Source organism: Leptidea sinapis, chromosome 11 (genome assembly GCF_905404315.1).
Source record: "Leptidea sinapis chromosome 11, ilLepSina1.1, whole genome shotgun sequence".
In the NCBI taxonomy this organism is placed as follows: domain Eukaryota; kingdom Metazoa; phylum Arthropoda; class Insecta; order Lepidoptera; family Pieridae; genus Leptidea; species Leptidea sinapis.
In genome coordinates this window covers 4,018,462-4,038,012 of record NC_066275.1, presented here as the reverse complement: position 1 = coordinate 4,038,012, position 19,551 = coordinate 4,018,462, and the positions used below count along the sequence as shown (strand labels likewise).

The 19,551-nt window shown below is 39.7% G+C and overlaps 2 protein-coding genes and 1 long non-coding RNA gene across 8 annotated transcripts in view; 2 read left to right on the top strand and 1 right to left on the bottom strand.

Moving 5' to 3' along the window:
• Positions 1–7,382, top strand: part of LOC126966696 (uncharacterized abhydrolase domain-containing protein DDB_G0269086-like) — a 30,148-nt gene extending 22,766 nt beyond the window's left edge. The window contains exons 12-16 of one of the 2 annotated variants that reach the window (XM_050810892.1): positions 517–660; positions 986–1,194; positions 2,025–2,157; positions 3,656–3,773; positions 7,287–7,382. In XM_050810892.1, coding sequence (XP_050666849.1) covers positions 517–660; positions 986–1,194; positions 2,025–2,157; positions 3,656–3,773; positions 7,287–7,354 — 672 coding nt within the window. In that variant the 3' untranslated portion in view covers positions 7,355–7,382. The remainder of the gene's footprint in view (positions 1–516; positions 661–985; positions 1,195–2,024; positions 2,158–3,655; positions 3,774–7,286) is intronic. The other variant, XM_050810893.1, reaches the window with a different exon arrangement.
• Positions 7,383–7,717: 335 nt separating this feature from the next.
• The window catches only part of LOC126966716 (eukaryotic translation initiation factor 5), a 53,044-nt gene continuing 41,210 nt past the window's right edge, over positions 7,718–19,551 (bottom strand). For all 4 annotated transcript variants that reach the window (XM_050810931.1, XM_050810927.1, XM_050810928.1 and 1 more), the window contains exons 10-13: positions 18,606–18,765; positions 17,849–18,056; positions 10,366–10,545; positions 7,718–9,907 (exon numbers count right to left, since the gene is read on the bottom strand). In XM_050810931.1, coding sequence (XP_050666888.1) covers positions 9,788–9,907; positions 10,366–10,545; positions 17,849–18,056; positions 18,606–18,765 — 668 coding nt within the window. In that variant the 3' untranslated portion in view covers positions 7,718–9,787. The remainder of the gene's footprint in view (positions 9,908–10,365; positions 10,546–17,848; positions 18,057–18,605; positions 18,766–19,551) is intronic.
• LOC126966767 (uncharacterized) lies at positions 11,375–13,580 on the top strand. 2 transcript variants are annotated; one of them, XR_007729784.1, is made up of 3 exons: positions 11,375–12,444; positions 12,526–12,735; positions 13,088–13,580. It is a non-coding gene; the product is annotated as an uncharacterized LOC126966767 (long non-coding RNA). The 2 variants fall into 2 exon arrangements; XR_007729783.1 differs by having other exon boundaries at positions 12,523–12,735.

The following is a 19,551-nucleotide window of genomic DNA, read 5'->3' as shown; positions in this document are numbered from 1 at the left end:
AATCATACTTTAAACTAAACTTATAAGCTAAAACTATTGTTATATATACTGTATTACATCGTGAAGTAATTATGCATTTGAACTTTTCTAAAATATATGCTTGATTTAAATATAAATTTAGAACTTATTTACGAAGGAGTAGATCGACTTTACCTTATATCTTTAAACGAGCAATTCTTGTATATCAAAATTTAGTATACCGAAGATTTCGGGGGCGATAAATCTATCTAGCTAAGTTTCAATTTAAAAAATTAGTTTGATCCGTGTTTTAATGAGAAACAGCTACAATAAATTAGATACAAAGGTTAATTTCGCCACCATGTACAAGACTATAAAAGCTCACATGGGACATTGGGTGATAGCAGAAGACCCCGGTTCGAATCCAGATGTTCTATTTTTTTTACATCGTCCGGATATTTCCTTGTTATCACCGTAAATCTTACGTTTTCGGAACCTTCTCAGGAATACTCCTCTAAATTTAATTTGACATATTAACATTAGTTATTGTCACCACAGGCAGCTATCAAAGACTTGTCGAAAATAACGGACGGCAAGGCGGACCTTATCGACTTGCTGTCGACTCGCGACCTCTGTGAGAAGAGGCTACAGGAGCTGCACGATTGCCTGGTGGCCCTGGCTATAAAACTTGGAGAGCCCGATGTAACTTATTACTTTATCCTGACTTTGTTTTATAAGAAGTAGATAATTTTTTAGGGAATATGTTTAAATAATAGTATAGATAGCCTCAGGTACGAAGTTCTAATTTTATTTCTATCAAGTAGGGAACAGTCTTGTTTACTTACTGGATCTTTTTGCTTTTTACTATTTGATGATATTCTAGTCTCTAAATGGTAACTTTAATATTTATTAATTAATAATTATTAATACAGTAGTAGTAGTAGTATGTTTGCACACATTTTGTATATTGTTTTTGTGTTTCTATTATTATATTTACTTTGTATTAATTATGAAATACTATTTTAAGGCCGCCATATTGAAGCGGAAGTTAGCAGATGGCGGCGCGTGTGCTTCATGCGGCCTCAAGGCGCTCATGTCACCCGTGGACGCCACCTATGGCGCTCCGCCCCGGCTACCCGCTTTGCGGACCCCGCCCGCTGGAGCCCCGACCATCTCTATATCTACTGAAGGGCCCTGCTTAGCAGTAGACATGGTACCTACAGCTCCGGAGGAGAGGTAGGAAAGTAGTAAACTCTTGTAGAGCCAGAAGCGTTTATTGTATTATATAGGAGGAAAATTTAGCACAGGAATCACCTAATGCGTCTTGAAAGGTACCCATGTCGTACTGACCTACAAACACGATAGAAGAATGCGCATTCCACAGTTTGGTAGAATTTGACAGAAATGTTTAATAAGAATCACACGGTGGATCAACGGACTCCGCCCCCGAAGCGTATCGTATATGACATAGTTTGTTGTACTTAGATCTATTAGGTTTGTCTACTATCAACTTATTTTGGAATGTACGTTAGTGTTCTTCGCAAAAAAAAACATCATTTAAATTGATGGCGATAAATTTTTGCGAGGTAATTAAATTATTAAATTTTTTGTGAGATCTTTTTAAACATATTTATTAAAACGGCATTACTCAAGTTTTATTGGTGTGGGTACCGACTAGATTCCGACCATTCGGAGTTCCTTCATCAGGGTGAGTATAGTGGGTACGTACTGCGGGCTCGCAGTGCGCGGCTGGACATGTGTGCCGGTGGTGATGACGAGCACGGTATCACTGACACTATGTCACTATTGGTGTCCACGGGTACACAAAATGTCCACTATGGGTCTTATTGAGAGATGGGGTTTGTAACAATGGTTTCCATGCAGGAAGCAGAGCCCAACCCTGTCTCTATTAAAATTAGGTCGAAGGTCAATTTCTATGGCTTCCAGCAGTTTTAGAAACACAAAGTTTTTATTGCGAGCCACTACTTTCACCCTATTGATTCTAATATAATGTGACGTGTCGGAGTTTAGGGCGTGCTCTTTTTGCAAGGTAAATAACTTTCCAGACATATCTGCCGTCGCTGGGTTGGCGGTTCCCACACGCTGATCTCGGAGAGCACCCGGCGTGGCCCAGCGTCCAGCGTGAACCTGCAGGCTGTACCAACTAAGAAATACGTCAGCTACGGCATCGATGGACGGGTACAATATAATAATCTTTATGCCTTTTTCTGACACAATCAGTAGTGTCCGAGCACGAATTATCAATACTGCTTTGAAGGACGACGTAAGCTAGTCAAATTATTTGATACGGAAACTCAACATCTGATGTCAGATGGTGACGAGCGACGTCTACTAAAAAATTTGTGATGACTTCGTCTCACTCCTTATGTTTAATATATAACGGCTTATTATAATATCGTTAAAACTTCTAGAACTTAGCGTCCTAAAAACCCATCTAGATTTTTTTAAATTAACATAATATTAACTGCTGCTGTAAGAATACTATTCTTGATTATGTAATATTTATGTAATAGGTTTAGGGAAAAGCTTATTTACAATAAATAATTACAGCATAATATCTTTGCTATTGTGTTCGATGACTTTTTGCCACCTTGACATGATCCCTCGACAAGAAGTATTGGCAATCCTCTCTTGATGATCTCCATTACACGAAAGAATTCTGAAGAGACCCAAACAGATGAAAACCTGAAGTTTCAAGGTCAAGTCGATATGAAATGATATGATATTTTTATAAAGCGTCGAATACAGTAATTTTTTATGAAGATAAGGGACGAGACGAGCATGACGTTCAGCTGATGGTATTTGATACGCCTTGCCCATTATTACAATGCAGTGCCGCTCAGGATTCTTGACAAAAACCAAAACTTCTGAGTAATTTCACTAGCTACGGCGTCCTTCAGACCGAAACACAGCAATGCTTACACATTACTGCTTCATGGCAGTTATAGGCACCGTTGTGGTAGCCGTAAACTAGCCGGCATCCTGTGCAAAGGAGCCTCCCATTGGTAATACAGTATACATTCAACATCTTAAATTTATAGTAGTCCCCCTTCTATTCGGATAATTTAACTCAGCATGCAAAAAAGTTTACTTATTAAAAAATCCTCAACACCATTGTTTTTGTCAATTTACTGGGGAAAGTTTTTTTTAATTCTAGCGGTAGTTGACTGCATAATTTTAAACACATTATTGCATAGCTGGCATGGCCATAAACTCGTATATACGGCAATCGGGTGGAACAAATATTTAGTTCTATGGCCTTTATATATAAAGTTTTGTTTTTCAAATTTACATGCTTCAAATATACACTACACTACAAATATACTGTGTCAAATATTTATAAAAGTATTAACATAAAAACACATCAACACGTATACATTATAAATGTGGAATATAAAAGAAATAGGTCATTAGTCAATGTTTGTACTTTCATCCATAATTTATTTTAACACTGTCTCTATCAACTTTCATTATTTCCAAAAAACTACGACGATTTAACGATACTATATTATAAATTAAAATATAATAAAATTTAAATCAACGCCAATTTAAAGAAAAAACACTTACCTATTTATTTTCTGTCACTGAAGTTGGTACAGATTACACGCATCTCGCAAATCTGCAGCTAATGTTAACGCCAGAGTTGCAAAAGAACTAATGAGTATATTTTTTGCAGTTGTATATGATGGAGGAGGAATTAAAGCCCTGCATTGAGTGCAATAAGTTAGATGATGAACCTACAGAACAGATCCTTACTCAGGTCGAAATCGACGCATGCGCGTGTGGTGACGCAGGTGAAAAATACTCGTAGTTCATTTCAAATTCTAAAGCGTAATTCAAAGTAATTTAACCTTAATTCTAAAATTTATGAAGGCTTTATTACTTACCAGCTACCAGAAATATTATTAGTTATTACGTAGAAGAATTTGATTATTATATTTTCTTAAACATTTTCCATATATTTTTAGACCTAAGAAAGAAGAGGTAGTGAAAGATATTGTGAAGGAAATGTTTGTTTGGTTTGGTCATACGATGGATGATGATTGAAGGAAGTGTTGGGAGAGTTCAACCGTCGCGGACATTCTCGACCAGATTGATAAGGGGTCGGGAAGGGGTTCAACAATACCAAAAAGAAAGCTTGTGTGATAATACTTTTTGTCTAGTTATACGTAGATATTGGCAGTTTTTTGACGGCTGTCATGCTATGTCCACGGGGACACGGTAGCATAGGACCATAAAAACGCTTCCCGTGTTCACTTGTGCACTGGAGGAATTAAAAATTGATGATAGGATTCGTATGAAAATGTTTTTTCGTTGCTCAGAATCATCATCATATATAATTTAATTGATGTGATTAGGAGTGTCTATATAACAACCTAAAGAACCGGTCTTTCAGTTGGTTAGTATTTTTTCAGTTTAAGTATTTTCTTTATTCTACTTCATCACAAACAAACCAAATAGAATTATCCTTATCTACGAATAATACATCTTCATTAAGTGAACGCTAACATTTACTGTCTTATTCATAATGACATAGCGGAGATTTCAAACATCGCTAATAGACGCTTTTTAAAAAATGGTATTCATAATCGCATATTAGAGCTAAAACGCTCATTATCTCTTCGATAAAGCTGACGTGAGATAAAAGTAGTTAGGACCCTTCTATGAACCTATTTTTAGCACTCGAACGCAAAAAAACATGGCCGACATCGATCAGCTGTTCGTTAAATAATGTGTTTAAATAGCTTCCCGCTCAAAGTTGTTGGATATCCGTTATAGATTGACAACCGACAGACTTCAAAACTTAGATTTTTGAAGTTTGTAATTATTCTGACATCGACTATTGACAACTGATAAACCATTGACATTGAAAAGATGAAACATTGACAGTTCCTCAATAAATTAGTTAAAATCATGTTTTTTTGTCCTAAATGGCAACTTTGCGTACTATAGGGACGTATAAGTTATGGGTGATTTCCAAGACAACATTCGGTGTTTGTAAATGATACACAAACGCACACATGAATAATTTAACATTGCAATAGCACACTACATTACGATTACACGTCAAAGAAGGATAGTAAATGCAATTATCTCAAGTGAAAAAGAGATAAGTCTAATTTGCTTATTGCTTCGTATTTGCATAGCAAAAACACAGAATCATTCACCAGATATGATTTTTTACCGTACACCGTGATTTATGCCTAAAATATGATTAATTCAGGAGTTCATGTAATAAAAGTTATAAAGTAGTAAAACTACATTTAAATTAGGTAAATTAGGTGTTATTATGATTTAAAAAAATATATTGATTTAAAAAAACATACAGACATATCAAAACAAAACCGAAATGTATTAGCAGTAAGGGTTCCATTTTTACAATATTCCTTCCAAAAAGTTTTAAGTTTACATTTATTATTTCTTGTATATTATATTATTTATAAATGTATTTATGTTGAGGGTTTATTACAATAAGATAATGGGAGAAACAGAAAATGATCCATTGATTCTCCTGCAGTTAGCAAGGGATATACCGAAAGGGCAGTGTTACTGAAAAAACTCCTACGCAAGCAGATAGCACTTACTGTCTACGTCCGCTACCTACCCTAAAACTTGTTTTTTTAGTTTGATAGTTCAGCTATACGCACTTTTTTATTAAAAAATATTAAATTTTGTATTACATTCACAAGAACGCCTTTTTTACATCATTTCCTAAAATATACCTCGATCCTCGATCATCCCGCAGCACATAGGGTAGTTGCGGTATATTCGGAGTATTATCGTATCGTTCCAAATGTGTCGTTGTCGATTTTGCGAGTAGACCAGGAGGTACGTTACATACATTCCAAGATTAAGTACTAATAAAATATCAAATAGCCTGCTATTACTACTCTCATTCTATACCAGAATAAGACTTTGAAAGCCAGAACTTATTATAATCATCATAATATTATTTAAGAAAGACGCTCACTAACTAACAAGAAAACTCAAGTTCCACAATCAAGCGGTTACGAACGCTGTGTATTCTGCCTACGATTTCACTTCTGGTTGATTAATCAATGACACATACTATTTGTCCTTGTCGCGCTGCAGTTGATATCATATTCTCTATCTTGCTCGAACCACCACAATCTCTCTCCTTCCCACAAGCACACAGCCGGTCTGAGGTTCGAGTCTCCTTAGGAGACGCCCCGCGACTGTTGTTGCGTAGTCTTTGCGGCCTCCACGGGCCACGTCCTACTTCGCTGTGAAAGCCAGGGCTGCTAACAGCACAGAGGAGGTTTTAGTCGGTATGGGGCGTCCGCTTACGCGGACACTCGAGTCCGACATGTTACGCCCCGTTCCGGGGCGTAAATACGTAACAGTATTTCCTCCTCTCAAAAAAAAAAAACTCGACTCACCACGCTAATAATTCGAGATTTATTTGTAAATACGAAATAAAACCGTGACAAAATACAAATACGACGTTCTTTTATATAATTTCGTATGGTATGAAATACCTTAACTCTTATATATCTTGCAAACACAGTTTTTACATTTTCTTAACACACAGGTTGGCATTTAAGAATATTATTGTCACGCCACGAAAACGTTCCGCTTAGCTCGCTGCTATTAGCCGACTAAATGAAATTCTGCAACATTTTGCGCGTGCTTGTGCGATATCTACCTCTTTATTGTATATAATATCATTGGAGATTTCTCTAACAAATATGAATAAAGAATTTTATCGAAAGTTCGATAGGCTTAAAACACGTTTTAACTAATATAGCTTTATACCTTCGAAAAGCGTTTTATTATGAAAAGGCAGTTAAGCGTTATCCATTTATCGCGGGAAACTTGTTAACATGTTTTATGTAACAAAACTGTTAAGCCACGCCCCTAATCGGTCCATTATTTATAAAACATGTTATCGTGTTAACAAACATGAAAACACGGCGCAGCGGACTCGGCTTAAGGACGTCAGTGGTCGCCGCCGTGTCTTGCTCACTAACTTAGATGGATGTTAGTGTCGCTTAGCATCGCTTCCTGCTCCACACCTTGATTATTATTGATCGAGAAGTATAAAAGTATTTAGGTAGGGAGTTTCGTAATCCATCCGTACCTCTGGAAGACCCGAGATTGTATGTATAATTATACCTAGTTATAAATCCTTCTGTAATCATAGTCATTGTAGGTAGGTACCTAATTAAATTATTATAACTACTATTATTTAATAACTAGGCGTCATTATCTCAAATTAGATTGATTTTCTTGATCCTATTTTCAATTTTAAAACAATGTCATGCATGGATTATTTTGTATTATAGGTCCTGCTTTGCAAGAGTCAAGAGAAGAAGAATGCGCAGGTTATACATATAATATTAATCATAGTTAATATATTCCTGTCAACATTTGTAAGGACATTTTTGTTGTTTCATTTTTAAATTCCCGCCTATTCATAGAGACATTTCCTAAAACATATTTGGGCGGCTATTCCGGCGGCGCTTTCAATACAAGTCGGTTAGTGCCGGCTGCTCCTACATAGAGCGGGTATCGCACCACACACAGGATATTATTTAACATTTATATACTTCATTGTTCGAAATATTAGATAACGACGGAGTTGCTCTTTCATTACGATAAGTTACTTAGATACATTCGTTTTTAATATGTGAAGAGTTTATCCCATAGTAATTATTGTAATGCATATAAAGACAACGAAAAGGTTTTAATAATAGCACAAAATAAAACAACAGGGTAGAATTCAAATGTATTTGAATATAAAACACTAATAAAGGTGGCAATTGAAACCAGCGCACCGGGCCGCTCTCACCGTATATTATCATATACAATATAATATATCTTATAATGTTATCCAATTTCGTGATGTGACAACTACTTCAGATTACCTAATAATATTTATATGTATTTCGTCATTTGGTCTTACTGCCAAAGATAAGTTGAAGTAGCCAAGGTCGGTTTGGACAGATATCAATCATTATGTCGTCACACACAGGCAGTTGTTTTATTGTACCACCATCAAATCAGTCATGAGGTAAATACATCAAGTGCAGAATTGATAAAATGTTATTTAAGAAATAGAAAGAAAACAGAAATAAGGGGTTGCCAAAACACGAAATCGAATAGAAAAAGCGCGCCGTGGAATCACAATTACCAAAATCATCGACAGAAAAGAAAATTCATAAAAACTGATGCATTACAGTGAAAAATCTTGACGGGTAACCCCATTCGCGCTATCACTTTTGTGACCCTTGTACAATCTGTAGAGACCACCTGCGAAGACATTGTCTTGACCATAACAATGGTTAAATTGTCGCTGTGCCATTGAACAGTTGGTGAGATGACAGCATGTCCGAGGCTTTGTAAATTTATTTCACTGAGAGCTTTTCATAATATTTTTCGTCTAATCACGACATGACGTTCATAAGTTTAGCAACTCAGGCAGAATATTATTACGAAACATGTAAAGCAGCATCTAACCAACTGCTCTACTTTCAGACGACATAGGAACGAAACATTTGGCATTTACCATATATACGGTAGATCCAATACTTCTGTAACAAAGATATTTACGGATTTATCTAATTAAACTAAAGAAATAGTTATTGGATCCAAAAATAACAATTTAAAAAGATTTTCACAGCAATCATATTATCTCGTGGCCTAACTTGCTCATCTTTTAGGTTTTCTCATGGTTTTAAACTTAAATATCTCAAAGGATACAAGTTAAATTTCTCAACATTGCGTACATTAGTCAGATCATGTCATGTATATGATCATAACATGTATAGATCTACGTAAAAGCGCTCCACTATACAATATATTAAAATTTAATGACTTGTAAAAAAGACCTCACTCCCTTGGAGTCCAATCTTAATCATTGTAATCACATATAATTTTATAAAGTAATTTTTATATTTGGATATTTGAAAAGAAATATATTTAAAATATTTCATAAAGCATTGTTTAGTAATAATTAGACCAGACACACAAAAAAAAATTATTATTCACTTCATGAAATCATTATTTACAACAATTTATAAGCCTTTCAGTTTGTATAAAAAGACACAGCATTTATTTTAGGTAAGGCTACTGAAAGTACACTTAAAGCGTATTTTTGCCTATATGTGTTTATATTTAATTTGATAATGTATCAGAAAATTGTTGTTTTGAATTTAATATTTCAGCATTGTCAGAATGCTTGGATGTTATCATTCCAAAATATTACGTAATATAATCTGTCTAGTGGTCTAGCAGTAGTAAACTATAAAAACACTAATTTGCGTGTCTAGTCTAAGTCTGCGAACAGTCCAATCGCTAGTGCATTGCACGTGTTTATACTGTACCATACATAAAATAATCCAAAGTACTGAGAGTACTGTCCAGTGCATCCTAAATAAAAACAGATGATGTGCCAGAAGAGTGCTGCCAATCATTACAATTTTGAAATTGTTATTGATCTGTCGACTTGAACAATCAGGATTGCCATCAATATAGTGTTGTTGTCATTACAACAATACTACATGGCAGCAGAATCGCCATGCCTATCAATATTAAAATATTCCACTCCAAAATTACATTAAAAAAAAATTGCGCTGTCCTCGAAAGTCCCTAGCACAATTCAGTCAATTTGTTTATGTGACAAAAACAGTCGCAATAAAATATTAGAGGCCAAATAAATGATCCAAGTGATTGAATCCGGTATTATCAACTCAAAGGAACAATTTTGGTTGAAACATCTCCTATTGCCATTGGTACGAGGTAAAATAAAACTATAGTGTCGTGCTTGGGGGTCAGTAGTGGGTCGTTAAATGGCGTCGATGTCGACGTCAATGTCTCCGTCATCGTCGCGCGGCTTGGGGGCGGGCTTGGAGGGAGCCGACACCGACTTGATGGGGGTGGCCTTGGCGCGGTCGTCGTACTCAATCTGAAAAGTAAAAAGTACATTTGATACGCCTTCCACTGGCAAGTGTATGGCACAACATACATATAACGGGTGCTGAGGGCGTCATCGGGGTCGTACCACACCTAACCAAGTTACCAGATCAGGTAGTGATAATTGGATGTAGTTCCTGAAAAACGTTCCAAGCTACAAACATCACTTTTTAAGCAATTCGTGTTTAAAGTTTTACAAATATGGAATACACTAATTCCATAGATGTGGGTTGGGCTACTAAGTCATGAAGTCATTTAAAGAATGACAGTAGGGCTGTCAGTTTTTGTCATCCGTTAATATGAATCACGTGACCAGTTTTAAGTTCTTAACTCAATTTCGACATGATTATGGTTTGGAACGTTTTTCTGCAATTACATCCAATTATGACTCACATAATATTGTGTTTGTGATAGACACGTGACGAGGACCTGTATCAATGGTAAACGCACCTCGAGCTCATCCTCCTCCTCGCTGGACTCCTCCTCGTCAGCCTGCTGGAGCCACTCCAGGAAGGGCTGCGCGCGTTTCACCACATCGGCCACCACCTCCTTGGGCGCATACTTCTTCGACGGTTTCGCGCCCCAGTCGATAATCGTCTTCTCGTCCACTATGTCCAGGTCATACAGCAACTGCAACATTATCACCAACACATTCACTAACTGATGTCAATCAAACATTCCACGACGAAAGTGAAAACTTGATGATACCATGTGTATTTTAAAGAGTATTGAATTGTATTATATGTATCGGAAACAGCAACATCTGTTGATGTACATCCGTTTTGCCGAGTTTTGTTCTCAACTTCTAAGTTAGAATAGCGGTGTGATGACTGATTTATTATTCTATTCTATTCTTCCTACTATGGCTCCTGTGGAAGGTATACCGCAAGTTTGCCAATGTCACGTTAAGGTAGACCACCAAGCTTAGAGTATTCTTTTACTAATTTTAATGGTATTGATCGGTGCTTAAGATTGAAACAAGTTTTATTTTCTTATACCTGAAACAAATATACATGCTGTTAGGACTATAAGGGACAAACACAAATATAATTACTTAAATTATTTGATATAAGTACTTAGTGCTATTTACAACTTAATCTTATTTATTTTAATATATTTACACAAAATATATACAAAAGGAGTGAAAACTAGGGAGAGGAGACATTTAAAGGAAGTTGGGCGGGGAATTTCAGGAGGTATAAAATTGTATAAAGAAGGTTGTGTTAAAGGGCAATTGAAGAATAAATGATCCACGTTTCCCTCATCTAGACCACATTCACACAAGGAATTGTCCCTAATTCTTATTTTAGCCAAAAATACTGGTGTACAAGCATGATTAAAACGTAGACGACAAACAGTTTTTGGAAACTTGCCAAATGCTGGACCAACTCTCATGCAACTTGGGTTTCAGGATGGTGCGCAAGTCATGGAAAATTTTTTTTGAGTATTGGAAGGAACCTGTTGCAATAGCTGTCTTCGCACAGGCATCTGCATTTTCGTTACCAAGAATGCCTGAATGACCTGGAATCCATGCTAAAACGATGTTAATATTGAGGTCATAGCATTCTTTCAAAGATTCCCTTATTTTAAATATAATTGGAAAATGACTTTTAGACCTAAATGGATTTGACAGTATTGATTGAAGGCAACTTTTGGAGTCTGAAAGAATAATAGAATTGTTCATGCCATGAGCCTTAACAAATAAAATTGCTTCAAGAATGGCAATTGATTCCCCAGTGAAAACAGAAGTGATAGATGGGCAGCTGTAACTGAGTATAATTCTTGTTGAAGGAATCCATGCTGCAGCACCAACAGGGCTCATGTCTGTTTTTGAAGCATCAGTGTAGATTTTATGCCAATTTTGAAAATCAGAGTACATTATCCGAGAAAAAGTTTTATTGGCTTCTATGGAAAACTTATCTATACCTAAGTTTAAAATTACAGATGGTTGGAAAGTGAGTGCACTAAAAGGCATAGTAAATAGAGGCAATTTAGAATATTGGAAGAGGGGGTAAGAGAGGTGAGAGAATAATAAGTAACTGTGGAGAATGCAGGGTCTTTTGTCTTCAGGAATATTATTATTATTGTATAAAGCAAATAGTTGGTCTAATTTTGGAAGCAAGGGATGTCCACAACATTCAGCTAATTTGAGAAAAAAATTATTGGCAAGAAATTGACGGCGAAGTGAAAGGGGAGGTTCCACACACTCTACTTGCATGGCATTAATCGGGCTAGATTTCATGGCTCCTAATATTATGCGCAAGCATTTAGCCTGAATTTTGTCCAGTTTATTCAGACCTGCTTTATTTCCTGGGATCAAGAACATAGTGCCGTAATCCATGTGGCTGCGAATGATTGCATTGTACAATAATTTTTGGGTGAAGGGGTGAGCTCCTCACCAGACACCAGATACAGAGCGCAGGATATTAATGTTTTTCTCACATTTCTGTGAGACATAATCAAAATGCCTTATGCCTGATAATTTTTGATCTAACCAAATCCCTAGAAATTTAACATTGGTAACAACAGGTAACTCAACATTATAAATTTTAATTTGAATATGAGGAAAAAGTCTTTTATTTGTAAATAAAACTACTTTGCTTTTAGCAGTTGATAGTGACAACCCATGTTGCATTAAATAATCAGCAAGATATTCAAGTGCACAATTTAACTGATTGGATGAATCCTGTATGGACTTGTTGGAAGTATACAGAACAATATCATCTGCATATTGCAGTGTTTGGCAGAAGGGGGATACAGAGCTATTGAGGTCATATGTATACAGATTGTAGAGAAGGGGACTAAGGACTGAGCCTTGAGGTAAGCCTTTCCAAACTGACTTAGGAGGGAGGTAAGAGGATGGACCTTTGATAGTGATTGTTCTTTCCATTAACATATTACATATGAAACGAGATAGCTTCACGGGGATACTCAGCTGGTTGAGTTTACTCCTGAGTAGAGGAAGTGATACGTTATCATATGCAGATTCTATGTCAAGGAAAACTCCCAAAAGGTGTTCTTTACTGAGGAGTGCTATTCTTATGTCAGTTGTAAGGATGCCTAAGCTATCTAGGCAACTCTTGCCCTTTCTGAAACCATATTGAGAGTTGGAAAGGAGATTATTATTTTCAACAAACCACTCAAGTTATTAAGTGTTTTATCATGATTTCAGAAACTTTTGCAAGAGTAGAAGAGAGGGCAATTGGTCTATAACTTGTGGCTTCAGATGGATTCTGACCAGGTTTAAGAATTGGTATTATTACCTGATTTTTCCAGGGTGGAGGGATGACCCCAAAATCAAAAAGGTTATTTATAATATCTAGGTAATATTTCTTGGATGTAGTTGATGAGTTTTTGATGAAAGAATAGGGGATTCCATCTGCGCCAGGAGCAGAATCAGCTAGACCGTCTAAAGCGAGAAGGAGTTCAGAAAAAGAGAAAGGAGACTCTAAACTATGAGTAGAGGCAAGAGGGCTTGGAGGGGATGGAAAATAGTCCATGTTTGGAGCTGAAGGGGGGGACATTCTATCTGAAAAGTATTCAAGCCATAAAGATGAATCCACACTTAAATCATGCTCTTGAGCACAAAATGAACCTCTAAATTTTTTAATTTGTTTCCAAACCATTGAGGATGAAGTGCTTGGAGACAAATTTTGGCAAAAGTTAAAATATGTAGCTTTAGCTGCAACTTTTTTATAGTAAATAAAGTGAGAAAGTGACATGTTTCTGTTATAATTTTTTTCCGCTAACTTCCTTTCTTTGGCAGCAGCAGTGCACTCAGCATCCCACCAAGGAGTTGAAATTTTATTTAAAATAGGTTTCTTCAAAGGGAAGTTATTGTCAGCACAAGTAATCATAGCGGTTGTAAATTTCATATAGTTATCTACTACATTAAGATGGTTAGTGACTGGCAACTCTGCAATTTTTTTATCTAGACAAGAAGAGTAATAAGGCCAATTTGCATCTACTAATTTATATTTAAAGGATGAGGAAGGGTTTTCGGGGGGGATTACTTTATCAGGGATGGATATGATTATAGGGAAATGGACACTGCCATAGGAATTTTGTAAAATGTTCCAAGAAAGGAGAGGAGCCAGACATGGAGAACACAAGGTGAGGTCAACTGCACTTTTGGGATTTTGAGAAGGTGAAACCCTGCGGGTAGGATAGCCATCATTGATAATACACAGATCACACTCATCAAATATGTCTAACAGAGCATTAAAGTCTCCCATAATTATAATAGGAGGGGGAATAGATGAAATTAAAAAGAGGATATCAGCAATCATGGTTGACTGAGGTTCAGGTACATAGATTGAGACAAGAGAGATGTTCATAACCTTTGCTGCAACAATATTTATACCTGGATGAGGACTTGGAAGGGTAATCGAGGAGAAGGGAAGGGTGCGTCTTATTAATAAGGCGCAACCCGCACCAACACTTTCTGCTCGATCATCTCTAAGGCATACATAGCCGGGGACCCTGAAGTGTGAACCAGGGACCAGCCATGTCTCAGAGATGGCGATGGCAGAAGGAAGGTATTTATTTATGAGATGTGTAAGACTGGGTTTTTTAGGACGTAGGCTTCTGGTGTTCCATTGCAGAATGGACACTGGGGCCATGGTTATTAACTAAGGACAGAATTTGTGAAAGTTGATGGGCAACGTTGGATGGTAAGCTTAGACTGTTTTTAGTTATCAGGGATAGAATGATGGACAGGAGAGCCTCCAAGAGGTTATCATCCTGCGCTGATGATGAAAAATTGGATTAATGGGATAGTGCAGAACCATTCGGGAAGGATGAAGGAACATCGGCAATGATGGCCTGATGAGCAGCACGATCATAGGACTTACTTAAAATGGGTCTGGAGCGTGAAGGGAGTGTTACAGTTTTCCTGTAACTGACAGTAGGAGAAATGGATGGCTGAGTGGTATGAGCTGGTTGAGAGGAAGAGTTATGGGGTAATGAGGGATTAAGGAGAATTTCAGAGTAAGGCTTTACTGATTTCGGGCAACGGTTTGCTGCCTCCTCATAAGATAAGTTTTCCTGAGACATGATTGCTTTAATGGATTTTTGTCTACCATGTTCAGGACAAGCTTTGTTGGTGGCAAAATGTTGACCTGAGCAATTTATACAAGAAGCATCTTTATCAGTAACCTCACACGTATCACCAGCATGGGATTGGGCACATTTGAAGCACCTTGGCTTAGATCTACATACTGTTTTTATAAGGCCAAAGCGGCAACAGTTCTGGCATTGGATAGTAGGGAACAGGTATGTTTCTATGGGGAGGGAATTGTGGAAGAGGAAGATTTTCCCGGAAGCAATTGGCCTTGAAATGTTAATACAATGGTTTGGGTTGGTACCCAAGTCACTCTACCCTCCTCAATTACTTTCCTATTGAGTCTGCGAGCCTTTAAAATCTTTCCACAACCAGTGGGAAGATCAACCGACTCCACAAACTCATTCATAGACAGGTCCACTAGGACTTGACGAACTATACCCATCTTAGTGATGTTATAGTTGGGAATTGTTGCGGTATATTTATTAGCAGCTAAAAGTGGGTTATCAAGAAAACTGTTGGCATCTTTGGCTGTTTTAAATACTATTGAAATTTTATTTCTACCTACTTTTTTTATTCCGTCAGGGCAAATATTAGCAATTTTGTGCCTGTGGAGAAGCTGGCCGAATTTAATTGGCTTTATAGTGAGACCTGAGGCAGGGTCTTCTTCCGTGCGGGAGACGTGGATCAAAAAAGGTCCTTTATCAAATGTTGTATACTGTTTGATACCAATTATTAACGATGGATCACTATATACATTTTGGATAGAGGCAGAAGCCATGTCCGTATCGATAATTGTTTTTTTAGGCGCTGCGTTTCCTGACGAACTATCTTCTAGCCGTCGTTTCGAGCCGGTGAGAGCAGGAATATCCGGTGGATCCGGAGGTTCCGGAGGAGAGATCTCCATAGTGTAGAAGTTAGTTGCTGTTAGTTAGGTTAGATGTATTATGAACTAATATCTATATTAAAATGTTAAGACCACTCACCAAAATAAATGTATAATAACAGAAAAGAAAACTGCTGCAATCAATTTTACAAAAGGCTGCAGTAGGTAAAGCTTTTTTAAAAAAAGTGGTAACTAAAACTCGACTCACGCGTGATAGCTACCCTTCCCGAAAACAGATCGACTGATTTATTATTTTCATAAAACCTGTTTTATTACTTTATTTGTCAACCCTACAGTCCTGACCAAGGGGGCGTCATTCCATATAGGCAAATTATTATAAAATTAAAAATATTTGGTACTTCTTTACAATTTTAGTAATGCATTTCATTGCAAATATTGATCCTTATCAGCAACAGAGTCCATTGGTCCAATAATACAGGTAATGTTTAATTTTTTATGAAAAATCATTCGGGTCGATTTTCGTCAAAAGTTTAAGAAATTTAAAAAAACTAAATATGCAGTTATTGGTTTTTTATAAAGCGAGGGCATGACTCCTTTCACGCCTTTTCTCTAAGTCTCTTAAGTTCTGACTTGGCCATCACCGCCCTTCTCAAAAAACCACCCTGTAGATGCTTTGAACACGAGTAGCTGTACTTTGAGCACGGCGGGCACGCGCGGACACAGCGCGGGGTGGTGGTGGCACAGTGCGGTGAGAGCGTGGAGCGCGGCGCGACAGGCGCGAGGCTCGCTGTTTGTGTAACACGAGTAGCTGTACCTTGAGCACGGCGGGCACGCGCGGACACAGCGCGGGGTGGTGGTGGCACAGTGCGGTGAGAGCGTGGAGCGCGGCGCGACAGGCGCGAGGCTCGCTGTTTGTGTAACACGAGTAGCTGTACCTTGAGCACGGCGGGCACGCGCGGACACAGCGCGGGGTGGTGGTGGCACAGTGCGGTGAGAGCGTGGAGCGCGGCGCGACAGGCGCGAGGCTCGCTGTTTGTGTAACACGAGTAGCTGTACCTTGAGCACGGCGGGCACGCGCGGACACAGCGCGGGGTGGTGGTGGCACAGTGCGGTGAGAGCGTGGAGCGCGGCGCGACAGGCGCGAGGCTCGCTGTTTGTGTAACACGAGTAGCTGTACCTTGAGCACGGCGGGCACGCGCGGACACAGCGCGGGGTGGTGGTGGCACAGTGCGGTGAGAGCGTGGAGCGCGGCGCGACAGGCGCGAGGCTCGCTGTTTGTGTAACACGAGTAGCTGTACCTTGAGCACGGCGGGCACGCGCGGACACAGCGCGGGGTGGTGGTGGCACAGTGCGGTGAGAGCGTGGAGCGCGGCGCGACAGGCGCGAGGCTCGCTGTTTGTGTAACACGAGTAGCTGTACCTTGAGCACGGCGGGCACGCGCGGACACAGCGCGGGGTGGTGGTGGCACAGTGCGGTGAGAGCGTGGAGCGCGGCGCGACAGGCGCGAGGCTCGCTGTTTGTGTAACACGAGTAGCTGTACCTTGAGCACGGCGGGCACGCGCGGACACAGCGCGGGGTGGTGGTGGCACAGTGCGGTGAGAGCGTGGAGCGCGGCGCGACAGGCGCGAGGCTCGCTGTTTGTGTAACACGAGTAGCTGTACCTTGAGCACGGCGGGCACGCGCGGACACAGCGCGGGGTGGTGGTGGCACAGTGCGGTGAGAGCGTGGAGCGCGGCGCGACAGGCGCGAGGCTCGCTGTTTGTGTAACACGAGTAGCTGTACCTTGAGCACGGCGGGCACGCGCGGACACAGCGCGGGGTGGTGGTGGCACAGTGCGGTGAGAGCGTGGAGCGCGGCGCGACAGGCGCGAGGCTCGCTGTTTGTGTAACACGAGTAGCTGTACCTTGAGCACGGCGGGCACGCGCGGACACAGCGCGGGGTGGTGGTGGCACAGTGCGGTGAGAGCGTGGAGCGCGGCGCGACAGGCGCGAGGCTCGCTGTTTGTGTAACACGAGTAGCTGTACCTTGAGCACGGCGGGCACGCGCGGACACAGCGCGGGGTGGTGGTGGCACAGTGCGGTGAGAGCGTGGAGCGCGGCGCGACAGGCGCGAGGCTCGCTGCCCGCCAGCCGCAGCAACAGCGAACGGTGTTTCTTCACGTCGGCCGCTAGCGACGCGGGCCGCACCAGAATCTCGAACGCCACGAGCAGCGACTTTGACTTCACATCCAACCTGAAACATTACCACTACGGTTCACACACTACGCAACAAGCGAGCATACAAAATAGCGGTCAGTGCTTTACCGGTGGGAGGCTCCTTTGCACCGGATACCGGCTAGACTATGGGTACCACAGCGGAGCCTATTTCTGCCGTGAAGCAGTAATGTGTTTCTATGTTTCGGTCTGAAGGGCGTCGTAGCTAGTGAAATTACTGATCAAATGAGACTTTACATCTCAAGTCTCAAGGTGACGATCGCAGTTGTAGGGCCGCTCAGAAATTTTGGTTTTTTCAATAATCTTGATATGCACTGCATTGTAATGGGTGGGGCGTATCAATTACCATCAGCTAAACGTCCTGCTTGTCTCGTCCCTTATTTTCATAACAAAAAGTGGCGATATCGCCACTAGAATAGTGTAATATTACACTACACTAGTATATGCTATGCCATATGCCAATGAGTTGACTTGAGTGAACTTGAAAAACCCAAATCCTGAGCGGAATAGCTAGATATAAGATGTTCATGTTTAAAATGTAGTAACAGTTGCTCCTGTCTCTACGTACCGGTCGGCCTCGTGTAGGACGTCGGCAATAGCCGCGGTGCTGGTGACGTCACCCGCGTCATACTTCTGCTTCAGGAACGAGTAGAACAGGTCCATACGCTGCTTCTCATTCTTCTCGCTGTCTTCAGACAACGTCATACTCTTCGCACCCTCGGTCAGATCTAAAATTTTATTTACAATAAAAAAGGAGTTGATGATTGTCTTTCTACTCTCTGACCGATAAACAATGATGCTTCAGCATCATATCATATACAAGAATCAGTGACTCTTTTCGTGTATGATCATGACATGTTCATAGATGCATAAGGTATTTACCCAATTTACACATTACAGATCTACAATTTTTTATTTTATGAAAGAGCAGGACAATGGTTGGAATAGGTCACCATATCTTAACTTTAAGTGGAATGTGCTATAGACCAGAGATGAGACCATTTAGCCTACATTCACAGCAGGAAAGCAATACCTCGAAGGTGTGACAAGGAGATGGTCAGCCTACTGCACCAGAAAACATCAGCAGAAAGGCTGGCTCTTTATTGAGCAGTCCGTTGAGCAATCTGCCTATGGGTTCATGTCCTTGACCCTCGAAACACTCCTAACCGTTCCCACTACCTGCTGCCATTCGATAGTCAAACATCTACCGGGCATGCTCAAGGACAAAGCATTTTTGGTTAACACCAGCCTACCCGTGGTTAATTAATTAATCACTGAGCATTAAATATTATTCATTGGTTAAACATTCAGTCACATTGCTGTGTTGGCCATAGAAGAACTTTAAACAAAACAAAATTTGACTTCAAACAAAATATTTACCACTAGAGGTTATTTAATACACAAAATAGGGTTGGCGTTTGTAAAATAATAAGAGACCGTAACTATGCAGTTAGGTTAGATTAGCGCAGGACTGATCGTCATGGCGATTTTTGGGGATGCCTTTGTCCAGCACT